Below are 14,406 nucleotides of genomic sequence, written 5' to 3' on the forward strand. Positions count from 1 at the left end.
TCTTTGCCCACGTGAGCATTGAAGTCCACCAGCAGAACGATGGAGTCCCCAGCGGGAGCGCCCTCCAGCACCCCCTCCAAGGACTCCAAAAAGGGTGGGTACTCTGAACTGCTGTTCGGTGCATAAGCACAAACAACAGTCAGGACCCGTCCCCCCAACCGAAGGAGGAGGGAGCCTACCCTCTCGTCCACCGGGGTGAACCCCAACGTACAGGCGCCAAGCCGGGGGGCAATAAGTATACCCTCACCTGCTTGGCACCTCTCACCAAGAGATTGGAAGAGAGTCCAATCCCTCTCGAGAGGACTGGTACCAGAGCCCAAGCTGTGTGGAGGCGAGCCCGACTATATCTAGTCGGTACCTCTCGACCTCACACACCAGCTCGGACTCCTTCCCTGCCAGAGAGGTGACATTCCACGTCCCTAGAGCCAGCTTCTGTAGCCGGGGATCGGATCGCCAAGGTCCCCGCCTTTGGCCACCACCCAGCTCGCACTGCACCCGACCCCAATGGTCCCTCCCACAGGTGGTCAGCCCATGGGAAGATGGGTAACGTGGGTTACCCTTTCTGGCTGTGCCCAGCCGGGCCCCATGGGTGCAGGTCCGGCCACCAAACGCTCACCTTTGAGCCCCACCTCCAGGCCTGGCATCAGAGGGGGGCCCCGGTGACCCACGTCCGGGCAAGGGAAAGCTCATCATAAGGGGTCTTTGAGCCGTGCTTTGCCAGGTCCCTCACCTAGGACCTGTTTGTCATGGGTGACCCTGCCAGGGGCATAAAGCCCCAGACAACTTAGCTGCTAGGATCATTGGGACACACAAACCCCTCCACCACAATAAGGTGACGGCTCAAGAAGGGGTGTTCAAGTTCATTACAAATTCACTTGTAAATAGAGAGAGATATGCAATATTTTTTCAAACATAAAATCTTTGAGTGGTGAACATGAACTGAACCTAATTTCAGCAACGCTCTGATTAGTTTTATCGGATCTTTGATATATTATATTTGTTACTCCTATTACACATATCATTGTAAGAACACGTTACATATGCTTATTTTAGGCTATGTACAACGATCTTTTAAGAAAAATCAAAGCAGTTTATGTTCTTTCTTTGTGTTTTTTATCTCATCTTTTATTCAGGACAACATGATGCTAGAAAAAGCCTGTGTGGCAGTCGAGGAAGCAGCTAAAGGTGGAGGTGTGTACCCTGAAGTCTTGTTTGAGGTCGCTCATCAGTGGTACTGGCTGTATGAACATTCAATCATAGGAGGCTTAAACCAGCAAAGAGAGACTTCTGGACGGTGTGGGGCCAACGGAGGTATAGGTAGAAGGCCCCCAGAGACTAGCTGTGGCGTTTTTGATGGTGGAACCAATGTGGAGGTGGCTGGGATTGCAGTCACAGGTTCCGTCACAGCAGCAGCTGTTGTACCTGTTATCTCTGTGGGCTCGAGCATGTACCAGTCTCATGGCATGTCAGGGCAGGTTATGGCGCATCCTCATGCCCATGGCCTTCACCCCTATGCCACCATTCAGACCCATCTGCCCACAGTTTGCACCCCTCAGTACTTGGGTCATCCTCTGCAGCACACACCCCGACCTGCTGTCTTTCCTGTGTCCGGAGGTGCATACCCACAGGTTAGACACGCTCTTTAATATCATAGATATTTTTTTTTTCTTTTTCAATTGTAGGTGATACTGTAAGTATAACATGTAAAGAATTATGCTTTATATGTCCCTGGTCCCCCTAAAACCTGTAGGGATTAGTTTTTTCAAAAATGTTCATTTAAAAGGCTATCCTGTAGCTATTTAAAGGAGCTGAAGTCAAATTTCTTATCTGTGCATATTTTGTTGTTCTTTCTCAGTGCTCTCTGCTTTACTCTCAGGGTATCCACTCAGCCTTTATTGGTGCCCAGTACCCCTTTTCAGTGGCTACTGTTCCCTCACCTTCCATGACAGCCACAGCTGTGACCTTCCCTGCAATCCCTGTGCCATCCCTGACGCAGATTTCCTATCCCTACCATTCTGAGACCAGTCTACCAATTAACACCACTGTAACAGGTCAGGACTGTGTGCGTGTGTTTGACCGTGTGCATGTTTGTGTGTCGTGTGCGTGTTTAATAATTTCGCCAAATTTAGTTTTTAACCACAACTGTTGTGCATCTGTCATGTTTTATAGTTGGCAGTATCCATGCTGACTCCACCTTACAGGCCATTCAGGGTTCCGCTCTTTCCTCCCAGCCCAGTCCATTGGTCAGCACTTCCTTCCCAGTGGAGGAGGAACAGCACCACCAGCCAATCAGCCAACAGGGCATGCACTATCTCCATTCTGCCTATAGAGTTGGTGAGAATTGTCATAGTTTATTGAAACACTGTGAACAACAGTTTCAAAAATAATAATAGTACTGCTACTACTGCTACTAAAAGTAATAATAATAATACTACGATGTCAACTACCACATCTACTACTACTACCATTACTACTACGAAGAAAAATAATAATAATAACGACACCTCCTTTGCTCAGGTATGCTAGCGTTGGAGATGCTGGGAAGGAGAGCTCATAACGATCACCCAAACAACTTTTCCCGAAGCCCGCCCTACACCGAAGATGTAAAATGGCTGCTGGGGCTTGCTTCAAGGCTAGGTGAGCTCATCAGTCCCAAAGTATTTGTTGGGATGAATAGTGTTGTGACAGTTTGCATAAGGCAAATTTTGTCTGCAGTCGGGAAGTCCCAATCACGTGATTGACCCCGATTTTCGATCACGTGATTCTCAGTTGATCGCGATCGGGTGAAAAAGATCGGTTTCATCAATTTTCTTTTTTTTTGTCCTGTTCGGCTGTTAGGTCAAGCAGAAAGGAAGATCCGTATCCCTTTGATGCCGGAACAGCTTTACTGTGTCACAGTTGACTTTTGAAGCTACCACTGGGGATTCTTTGTATTCTGATGGATATTTATTGAGAATTACAGCTGTTCAGTCGAACAGAGCAAAGTTTTTAAAGGGGAGTGACAGAAAAATCAAAGGGGAGAGAGTGTAAAGGTAACTAATATAAATGATATATATATATATATATAATATAAGAAAGGAAGATGACAAAAGACGAGCACTAGCTGTAAACAAGATGAGGAAATTATATACAGTAGGTACGCAAAGACCCCCTTAAATTTTTCACTCTTTTGTTATATTGCAGCCATTTGCGAAAATCATTTTTCATTTTTTCCCCCCTCATTAATGTACACACAGCACCCCATATTGACAGAAAAAAATTACTTGTTGAAATGTTTGCATATTTATTAAAAAAGAAAAACTGAAATATCACACACCCATAAGTCTTCAGACCCTTTGCTGTGACACTCATATATTTATGACTCCTCATTGGAGTCCAGCTGTGTTTGGTTATACTGATTGGACAGTACTTGGACTGATTGGACTTGATTAGGAAAGCCACACCCATGTCTATATAAGACCTTACAGCTCACAGTGCATGTCAGAGCAAATGAGAATCATGAGGTCAAAGGAACTGCCTGAAGAGCTCAGAGACAGAATTGTAGCAAGGCGCAGATCTGGCCAAGGTTACAAAAAAATTCTCCATAATCCTTAAATGGAAGCCGTTTGGGTCGACCAGAACCCTACCGAGAGCTGGCATTCCGGCAAAACTGAGCAATCGGGGGAGAAGAGTCTTGGTGAGAGAGGTAAAGAAGAACCCAACGATCACTGGGTTCCCTCAATTTGTTGTGTAATGGTAATGTTTTGGTGATGATTTAAAAAAAAAAAGTTTGACACCCCTGCTGTAGATAATTGAAAGCACCCAAAGTGCTAATGCTCATAATCATGTTATTTAGTCGTTCTGGCAATTTGATGTGGAGTACCTTCAATTTTGGGGGTGCAATGGACGATACTGATACACATTTATTAAAAACATTGCATTGCCTGGCCTTCACTGCGGCCACCTTTGTTCTCTTTTGAGTAACAATTTCTTTTGACACCTTTTGTCATTTTCTGTTTTGTCAGGAGTCAACTACGTATACCAGTTCTGTGTGGGAGCGGCTAAAGGTGTCCTCAGTCCATTTGTTCTCCAGGAGATCATAATGGAGGCTCTTCAGAGGCTGAATCCCGCTCACATTCACGTCCACCTCCGAACACCTGCCTTCCACCAGCTTGTTCAGCGCTGCCAACAGTTCTACCTGCAGGTATGATGCATCCATAGCAAAGTTCATATCAGCACAAGTCTGCTCAGTTAATCAATAATTTATTTTTACCATATTCAGAATCAGTATTGAAATACAAAAATATACTCAAAAATTGGTCACTCATAGTGTTGAGGTTTACTTGCCTGACAGAGTAAATGTTAAGTGTGACTGGTTGTCTCCAGGGCCGGCCGGCCGGCTCAGCCATAGGATGAGATTAGCAAATGCAAAGGGCGCCGTGGCCTCTAGGGGGCGCCCAAAATAATCAGGTAAAAATTCCCATTTAATATACAGTAATTATATTAAAACACCTTATTACTATTACCTCTTCATTTCAAGTCAAAATGTTTCAATTTTAAGGAAAGGAAAAGGGGTCAATGGAAATTCATATATTAATAAAGGGAAAATGGGAAAAAAGAGGTCAAATTGTTGTGACTGTTTTTGTCTGTCCCTTCAGGGGGTCTCCGCAGCGAGACACTTGCATGATTTGTTTCATTTGTTTCGCAGTAAAGAACAGCACAGATACAGGAAAGAAATTATTATTATTTTAAATTTGTGACAAACTAAACAAAACAACAACAAATAAAAATAATCGCTGTTTGATTTCTTTGATAAGCATACGTAAATCACCGATTGGGGGGGTGTCACATAAAATCTCGGCTAAGGCCCCACATTGGGTTGGTTGTCTCGATACTGCATCGATTTGCAACCAAGGTACTGTGGCGCACGAGTGTGCCATGAGAGCTCATCGGGGGTGCTGTGGGAAATTATACAGTTTGATTTGATTTGCAATTGGAAAAGCAAAAAAATGCATCAAATCAACTTGTTAGTAAAATGTTTAACCCTAACCCATTACGACGCAATACTTCCTTTAAAGTTGGGCTCAGATCTCACATGCGAGAATCGCAGAGCGATCGTAACGCACACTGAGCGATGTGGCTGAACCCGACCGCAATGTTGCGCGGTTTCCGTGGTTGTGCAACTGTTTCCTAAATGACCGATCACCACTGGTTTCAAAATCCAAATCACCGTCGCAAAATGCGCCTCATTTTTCACTGACGCTAAAAAGACCTTTCCAGGTTTTAAGCGAGCGAGACGCTGAACGGCAACCACGCTGCCCTCAAGCCATATAAATATCGGATGTAAAGCATCAAATAATGTTTTATACCAATAGTTAACAATGTTTATAATTTCTAACGAGGCTGTGGATGAAAAAGTGAAGCTTGTGGCCAAAATGTATGCGCTTGGTACGTACCGCTGTTCAAATGTAGTGTTATTCTCACGCCCGTCCACTCTCTTTAGCAACGGGCTTCTTCCTTAGCTGTTCATCTTTTTATGGTTTGATAAACGTGATAAAGTACAATATACTGTATGTACAGCATCAAACGCACATGCAAGGCTCGCTGTTCAGGGCCTCCGTATATCCAGTCGCTCAATGCGTGGGTATCGGTCGCAACTCTCATTTTTATGTAACGATTCGGTCCAGTCGGCTTCGATCGCATCACGCAGTGCGCGCTTTGCCTTAGGAGAGATTTACTTTTACACGCATGACTGAAGATGAATGCCCTAAAATTCAAGATTAATATCAACACGAGGATTGGAGCATGGAGTAGGCGGTGAGCGTGCTGTGACAGCGTGAGAGATTGCGTGATTTCCGAAGACGAAAAACACGGCGGCGCCCCTTGCGTAGACTTGGAAAAGCAGCTATTACAAGACAAAATTTCTCTTTTCACAAGTATTTTTCCTTTTTCAGTGGCGGATTGTCGCGTCGTTCTTTTCTCTTTTCCTTCACAAGCAGCGGGAACTCGCAGAGAAGCCACTTGAGATTCGCGCAGCTACGTCAACGCCAACTCGTCTGTCAAAGGAGGATCCCAGACCCCGCGAAAAAAGGCAGATTCTTCCATTTCGACTGAGGATTTGCTTGATTCGACAGAGACACAGACTAGTGCCCTCCTCTCAATCGACAAGAAATTGTCAACTACACTTGACTTGCTGCGCCAAGAGATGACCGAACTCAGAAAGAGCTTGGAGTTCACGCAACAACAGGTCAAAGAGCTGAGATTAGATAACTCTGCGCTTCGATCAAACATGATGTCAACGTCAGCGGAACTCCAAACTCATCGACTGGAATATAAAATCATGAAAGAAACTACGCTGGACATTCAATCACGAAGCATGCGCGACAATCTCATTTTCTCGGGCATTCCAGAAAATGCTCCGGAAGACCCCAAGGCGCAGATGAAAAAGTTCACGTTGTCCGCGCTCAAGATACAGTCGACAAGATTACCTTTCACCGTGTTCGTCGATTGGGAGGCCCTCGTCCAGGAAACCGACCACGTCCCATCATTGCAAAGTTTGAACACTTTCAGCAAAAAGTGTTCGTGAAATCAAAAGGTCGAGAGCTCAAAGGGACTTCGTTTGGAATGAACGACCAGTTCCCCAAAGAAATCAACGACAGGCGTAAAATCTTGTACCCGATGATGAAGAATCACAGTGACAAAGGCAAAAAAAAAAGCGTGGCTAGTTGTCGACAAGCTATACATCGACGGCCAACTGTTTCGTGATGCCAACGTCACACCCTGGCTCTTCTACAACCCCAATTCCAAGGAAGTTGGGACGTTGTTTTCAACAGAAATAAATAAAAAGAGAATACAATGATTTGCAAATCATGTTCAACCTGTATTTAATTGAATACACTACAAAGACAAGATATTTAATCTTCAAACTGATAAACTTGATTGTTTTTAGCAAATAATCATTAACTTTAATTAATTAATTTTATGGCTGCAACACGTTCCAAAAAGGTCCGATTGCAACCAGTCGTCCTGTCCCTGCAGTTGAAAAACACCCCCACAGCATGATGCTGCCACCACCATGCTTCATTGTTGGGACTGTGTTGGACAGGTGATGAGGACTGCCTGGTTTTCGCCGCTTAGAATTAAGGCCAACAAGTTCTCTCTTGGTCTCATCAAACCAGAGAATCTTATTTCGCACCATCTTAGAGTCCTTCAGGTGGTTTTTAGCAAACTCCATGCAGGCTTTCATGTGTCTTGCACTGAGGAGAGGCTTCCGTCGGGCCACTCTGCCATAAAGCCCCGACTGGTGGAGGGCTGCAGTGATGGTTGACTTTCTAGAACGTTCTCCCATCTCCTGACTGCATCTCTGGAGCTCAGCCACAGTGATCGTTGGGTTCTTCTTTACCCTCTCTCACCAAGGCTTTTCTCCCCCAATTGCTTAGTTTGCCTGGATGGCCAGCTCGAGGAATGGTTCTGATCGTCCCAAACGTCTTCCATTTAAGGATTATGGAGGCCACTGTGCTCTTCGGAACCTTAAGTGCAGCAGAATTGTTTTTGTAGCCTTGCCACAATTCTGTCTCTGAGCTCTTCAGGCAGTTCCTTTGGCCTCATGATTCTCATTTGCTCTGACATGCACTGTGAGCTGTAAGGTCCTATATAGACAGGGGTGTGACTTTCCTAATCAACTCCAATCAGTGTAATCAAACACAGCTGGACTCCAATGAAGGTGTGGAACCATCTCAATGATGATCAGAAGACATGGACAGCACTTGAGTCACAGCAAAGGGTCTGAATACTTATGGCTGTGTGATATTTCAGTTTTTCTTTTTTAATAAATCTGCAAAAATTTCAACAATACATTTTTTTCTGTCAATATGGGGTGCTGTGTATACATTAATGAGGGGAAAAAATGAACGTAAATAATTTTTGCAAATGGCTGCAATATAACAAAGAGTGAAAAATTGGTGTGTCCGGTCCCTGTACCACCAGTGTCCGAGTTTGGTCCGCATTGCCGGCAGGAAGTCTGCTTCGTTTCCGGTGAGAGTTGCGCTCCGCCAAGGCTGCCCTCTGTCACCGATTCTGTTCATAATTTTTATGGACAGAATTTCTAGGCGTACCTGAGGCGTAGAGGGGGTCCGGTTTGGTGGCCTCAGTATTGCATCTCTGCTTTTTGCAGATGATGTGGTTCTGTTGGCTTCCGTGACCTCCAACTCTCACTGGTGCGGTTAGCAGCCACTCCTGAATGAAGCGGTTGGGATGAAAATCAGCACCTCCAAATCTGAGACCATGGTCCTCAGTCGGAAAACGGTGGCGTGGCCTCTCCGAGATCCATCCCCAAGTGGAGGCGTATTTTGGAGTCTTGTTCACGAGTGAAGGAAGAATGGAACGGGAGATCGGCAGGCGGATCGGTGCAGCGTCTGCAGTGATGCGGACTTTGTTTCGGTCCATTGTGGTGGTGAAAGAGCTAAGCCGAAAGGCGAAGCTCTCGATTTACCCGTCGATCTACGTTCCTACCCTCACCTATGGTCGTGAGCTGTGAGTCGTGACCGAAAGAACAAGGTCCCGGATATGAGTTTCCTCCGCGAGGTGTCCGGGCTCTCCCTTAGAGAACGGGTGAGAGGCTCGGTCATCCAGAGTAGAGCCGCTGCTCCTCCACGTTAAGCAGAACCAGGTGAGGTGGCTCGGGCATCTGATTAGGAAGCCTCCTGGAACGCCACGGGGTCTCCCCGGAAGAGATGCTGACCTCGGATAAGCGGAAGAAAATGCATGGATGGATAAATCAGGAGTTAGATTTTTGTGACCCCCGCCCCAAAAAAACAGTTTTTATTTTCAGGCCATATCTCCCTGCGCTAACATCAGCACAGTCCAAATACTGAGCGCATGCCGTCACGAGACCCAACACAGCTCTGTAGCACAAGGCATGCAGTTGACAGGTCTTTATTTGTCTACGTGATTGTGGGTGTCTTCATTCAATTCATTGCAAAGCTCTCAGACCTTTTGTCCTCTTTCTCTGCAGTATATCCACCACAGACTCATCCACTTAACGCCCGCTGACTACGATGACTTTGTCAACATCATCCGCAGTGCTCGAGGCGCTTTCTGTCTCACACCTGTGGGTGTTATGCAGTTAAACGACGTACTTCAGAACCTGAAGAGAGGCAAACAGACTAAGGAGCTATGGCAACGCATTTCCCTGGAGATGGCAACGTTTTCGCCCTGAATTTGGGGCTCTGGAGGAATCATCACTACTGCCGCTGGTTTTGTCTGAAATCTTGTTTCCACCCTCAGCAATGTAGACTGAGCAAACACAGCACACACGTGCACTACCAATTCCTGTTTTTTGTCTGACAAAGTCTTGAGTTTAATTAAATCTAAAGGAAATAATTCTTTTTTTTTTTTTCTTTTCAAGTTTCAACTGAAAAACTGGTAAAGGAAGCTATGAAGCTATTTTTGGTGTTCTCAAGAAAAGTGCCCGTCCGTCCAGTTTTGCAATCAAGAGCATTGTTTTGATGTATCAATCTCTAAATGTTCTTTTTTTTAATATCCAAAAGTGAAACAATCTTTTTGGGGAGAGCTAAAAAAAAAAAAGGAGTAACTCAGAAGGATTTGGGGACATGTGCTTCACGATGGACAGCAACAACTGGATGATGCGAGGCCTTTGTCACTAAACAGAAACACTACTAACCTTTGAGCTGCATGTTATCTATTGGCAAGTTCTTTAGAAAATGTCATGAAAACCATCAAATGATGACATTAGTTTTGATCATAGGTGAAGATTTTTCAGGATTTAATTTAAATTTGAATGCTCGGTTTGTTCCTAACAAAGATAATGATCGTCTTAAGGTTGCTGTTGTTTGGATACATCTTTTTTCCATTTTGGCGCACCTTCGGAGGAGCGTGAATGGAGCCAGAGAGCCCATTAGAGGCAACCGGGGTTACTTTACATTTGATTACTTCCTGTCTTTTGTTGCTTTCAATTCAAATTTTGTTGTCATCTCCGTTATAACAAAGGTAACGCGCCTGTTGAACGGCGACGATTTCCTGGCCGAGCTCAGACTCGTTCGGCGTTGTTTGTCGAGTCGATCCTTCGATTTTCTTTGTCGAATTCTGTGCAAAGTTATATGATGACTATCTGGCTCAATTGCCAGACCGCAAATAAATGTATTACGCTCTAGGATGTTTATGCCGACGTAGGTTTTCACATTTAAATGGTAAATGTACTGTATATATTTTTCTACACTTCAAATTTTAGGGGGAGATAAGTATTTCCTTACTCTGTTAAGTCCAACACACATGTGGGTCATTTTCAAATAATTTGATCAATAACGGTAAGCACATTTGTTTAAAAACGTTTTTTTAAAGTATGCCACCTCGGTTATTGATGATTTCACATTTTAGGCATTCTTAATAAAGTAAATACTTTCAATCCCGTTGATGGAGCAAATGGTGGTGAGCCATTCTTTAAATGCCTTGACTGTTATTAATCAAATTATATGAAAATGACCTGAATCTATTTTTTCCACCGACTTCTTTCTTTACCTGGTTTAGTCCAATCATATTCTTGGGGAAATGTATTTTTTCTACAGGTCTCATCCCAACTCATTGCTTGGTGCACAAGCACGTCGGTGTCGCCACCAGGGCTTTTCAAAGGGTTCAATATCCTTTGACAATGTTGTGAATACAAATGCCTTCCAACGGTCACCATATCCACCCCACGCCCTGTGCACGGACTTTGTTGGCAACTCAGAAATGTAGCGGTACGTGCACCTATGCCCCCCGTCTGCACTATAGGAAGTGTAGACGGGGCGCTTTGTATCTCTGGGTGTATGCAGGAACCTTTCTTTCGACACCAACTGAAAATCAAGTTCCGTGTTTCGAGCGCCTTCCAATCGCAAACATGTCTTTTCCCACAACCGAAGTTACGCACCACTTGGTTTGTCGGTATCTTATGAGCTGCTCCCAAATTTCCCCAAACTAAGCAAAGCCAGGAGGACTCGTCCATCATCTTCACAGCAACCTTGACCTCTGGAGTCAGCCATCAGGTACTGAGGTTTCCATAGCATGGTGGTCATCTGACTTGGCCACAAATGTTTTCATTAGACTGTGCACAACATGGTCATTATGTTGTGGCTGGGCAAAGTACATGAAACGGGGGTCCAATTGTTCACCATTTGAAAGCATCGAGACAAAGTTAACAGACAAAATATCTTGCATCCATCTGGCTGTGTATGTGAATTCAAGTTCCATTTCGGATTATCATTCCAGTAGGAGACGAGACTATTATGGTTGTAAGAATTTTGTTTTTTTTTTTTCCACAGAACTCCCACCTCGGATAATTCACTGACCGCACTTGGGTCCAGCAGTATTTGAAGTTTTTTTGGGGGAATGACTTTTTACTATACCCCAACACAATGAATTTTAAATAAAACAAAAGAAGTTATTATTGACGTGTAGACTTTTGTGTAGTCTTAATTAGGTGGTTTTACAAAAATGTGTTATTTACCATTTAGGAATTACAGCCATTTTGTGCCCAGTACAGTACCTGCATTTTGTGGGGCTAGATTTAAAAAATAATAATAAACGAATTGTGCCATAATTGAGAATATAACCATAAATGTTCATACACACAACGGCTGAAAAAAGTATTTTAACACGTCACCATTTTTCTCACTAAATATATTTCCAAAGGTTGTATTGACATAAAATGTTCAACACGTTGGGAACAACCCAAGTAATCCATACGTACAAAGAAAGTAGAACAAAGAAGCTCAGAAATTAAGTTGTGTGTAATAATGTGAAATGACATGGGGAAAAAGTATTGAACACGCCAACTCGTATTTATTTAATACTTTGTACTGAAGCCTTCGTTTGCAATGACAGCCTCAAGACGCCTCTTGTATGGAGAAACTAGTCGCATGCATTGCTCTGGTGTGAGTTTGGCCCATTCCTCCACACAAGCAGTCTTCAAATCTTCAAGGTTCCGTGGGCTTCTTTTATGGAGTTTGAGTTTCAGTTCTTTGCATAGATTTTCAATTAGATTCAAGTCAGGCCATTTGAGCAGCTTTATTTTTTTCTTTGAAACCAATTGAGAGTTTCTTTGGCAGTATTTTTTGGATCATTATCCCTCGGTATATTTGCCCCTTCATCCTTCCTTCAATGTGAAGTTTACCAGTACCGTTTGCTGAAAAGCAGCCCCACACCATCATGTTCTCACCTCCGAACGTCACTGTTGGTATGGAGATTTTAGGGTGATGTGCAGTGCCATTTCTCCTCCAAACGTGGTGTGCATTATGGCATCCAAACAATTCAATTTTGCTCTCATCCGACCAGACTATATTGTCCAAATGTTGTTCAGCAAACTTTAAACGAGCTTTGACATGCTTTTTTTTTTTTCCAGCAATGTGGTCTTGCGTGATGAGCGTGCATACAGGCCATGACAGCGGAGTATATTACTCTGTTACAACAGTACGTGCTAATTCCAGGTCATTTTGAAGCTCTCCACAGGTGGTCCTTGGCTCTTCTGATTCTTCTTTGCACTCCTCTGTCAGAAATCTTGCGAGGAGCACCTGATCGAGGCAAATTCATGGTGCTATGATTGGCTTTCCACTTACGTATTCTGGTCTTAACCGTGCTCACTGGAATGTTCAGAAGCTTAGATATGCGCCTGTAACCAAGGCCATCGTTATGTTTTGCAACAATTAGATTGACACAGCTCTCTGCTCTTCCCCATCATGAGATTGTGTCTTGACTCACACCTTGGCAGTGAGACCTTTTTGCAGCTCATATTCATTTGCACTGGCAAGGGGCTGGATTGCTCTTTGATTATTGATCGAGCTTCGGTGTTGTATTGGGTTTCCATGCCTTTTTGCACCTCCCTTCATGTGTTCAATACGTCTCATTTCAAATGTTTACACTCAATTAGGGCCTGAGCAGGTGACCTGCGAGGTCTCTATTGTGTTTGTAGAACTTATTATTATTTTAGTCATTCCAAATAAGGCAATTTTTAGGGGACCTCTGAGGTCCCTATTGTATTTGTAGAAATGATTCTTATTATTATTATTAGGGCCCGAGCAGGTTAACTGCGAGGTCCCTGTTGTATTTGTAGAAATGATTGTTCATTCATTCTTCCGTCGCGCTTCTCCTCACTAGGGTCGCAGGCGTGCTGGAGGCCATCCCAGCTATCTTTGGGCGAGAGGCGGGGTACACCCTGAACCGGTCACCAGCCAATCGCAGCGCACATACAAACAAACAAACCATTTGCACTCACATTCAAACCTATGGACAATTTAGAGTCTTCAATCAACCTACCACGCATGTTTTTGGGATGTGGGAGGAAAGCGCCGTGCCCGGAGAATAGCCACGCAGGCACGGGGAGAACATGCAAACTCCACACAGGCGGGGCCGGGATTTGAGCCCCGGTCCTCAGAAATGTGAGGCGGATGTGTTAACCAGTCGGCCGCCAAGAAATTATTGTTGTTGTTATTATTATTAGGGCCCGAGCAGTGACCCGCGAGGTGCCTATTGTATTGGTCATCCCAGTCTTATTCGTTGTACATTCCACCTGGAGCTACAAAAATCAGCTCACACCTGTATCGACCCCAGACGTCCAAAAACTTCAGACTCGCAAATGCTAAACCCAAAAGGAAGCAAACTGCAACTTTTTCGCAAGGTTGCCGATGCCATACTTACAGTTCATCAAAGAGCTATTCTCGGTACGTCACACCTCCACCTACCGAACTTGGCAGGTACGTGTATTACCCCGACACCTACAAAATTGTAGTTACAACCTATATCCTAAACTCAACAGAAACTGACCTACGACCTTTTAAAGGTACACTTTTGCGACAGATTTCATCCGATTGACTTCAAACTTGGTCAGTACCATCTTAACACGTGGGACATTAAAAGTTATCAAAAGGTTTTTTTTCGGCATACTACATGCCGATGGCGGCTTTTCTGAGGTCGCCACAAAACGGAACATGGCGACAGTTCATCAAAGACCTATTTGCGCTACGTTGCACCTACGCCTACGAAAATTCCTACACACGTGTAGCACTTCCACATGAACAAAATTGTAATTACAACCCACATCCTAAACTCAACAGAAAATGATCTACGGCCTTTTAAATGTAAGTCCCACCATCATTACAACAATACACACAATAGTGTAGTAGGCCGAAGAGTTGGTTCTTTTTTTTTTTTTTTTCAACACCCGTATTTACTCAATGTAACCTTTGAAAAGGCTTCACACTTGTCCAACAGCAGTGGTGTCCTACCTATGGCCTCGGGGCCATTTGGGAGCCATTCGCCATTTTTGTATGGCCCGCATTTTCTCAATATAACTTGTTACACGGCTTTGCGCTTCTGACAGCAGTGGTGTTCAACCTATGGCCCGGGGGTCATTTGCAGCCGGTCCTCCCATTTTGTGCG

The 14,406-nt window shown here is 44.3% G+C and overlaps 1 protein-coding gene across 5 annotated transcripts in view; it reads left to right on the forward strand.

Annotated features, from left to right (window-relative positions):
• Positions 1 to 11,419, forward strand: part of zswim8 (zinc finger, SWIM-type containing 8) — a 231,123-nt gene extending 219,704 nt beyond the window's left edge. For 3 of the 5 annotated variants that reach the window (XM_061788842.1, XM_061788844.1, XM_061788846.1), the window contains 6 exons: positions 1,134 to 1,628; positions 1,856 to 2,051; positions 2,170 to 2,334; positions 2,518 to 2,637; positions 4,005 to 4,183; positions 8,993 to 11,419. In XM_061788842.1, coding sequence (XP_061644826.1) covers positions 1,134 to 1,628; positions 1,856 to 2,051; positions 2,170 to 2,334; positions 2,518 to 2,637; positions 4,005 to 4,183; positions 8,993 to 9,196 — 1,359 coding nt within the window. In that variant the 3' untranslated portion in view covers positions 9,197 to 11,419. The remainder of the gene's footprint in view (positions 1 to 1,133; positions 1,629 to 1,855; positions 2,052 to 2,169; positions 2,335 to 2,517; positions 2,638 to 4,004; positions 4,184 to 8,992) is intronic. The other 2 variants (XM_061788843.1, XM_061788845.1) reach the window with 1 other exon arrangement.
• Positions 11,420 to 14,406: the final 2,987 nt, after the last annotated feature.

The sequence above is a fragment of the Phyllopteryx taeniolatus genome, chromosome 11 (assembly GCF_024500385.1).
Source record: "Phyllopteryx taeniolatus isolate TA_2022b chromosome 11, UOR_Ptae_1.2, whole genome shotgun sequence".
In the NCBI taxonomy this organism is placed as follows: Eukaryota; Metazoa; Chordata; class Actinopteri; order Syngnathiformes; family Syngnathidae; genus Phyllopteryx; species Phyllopteryx taeniolatus.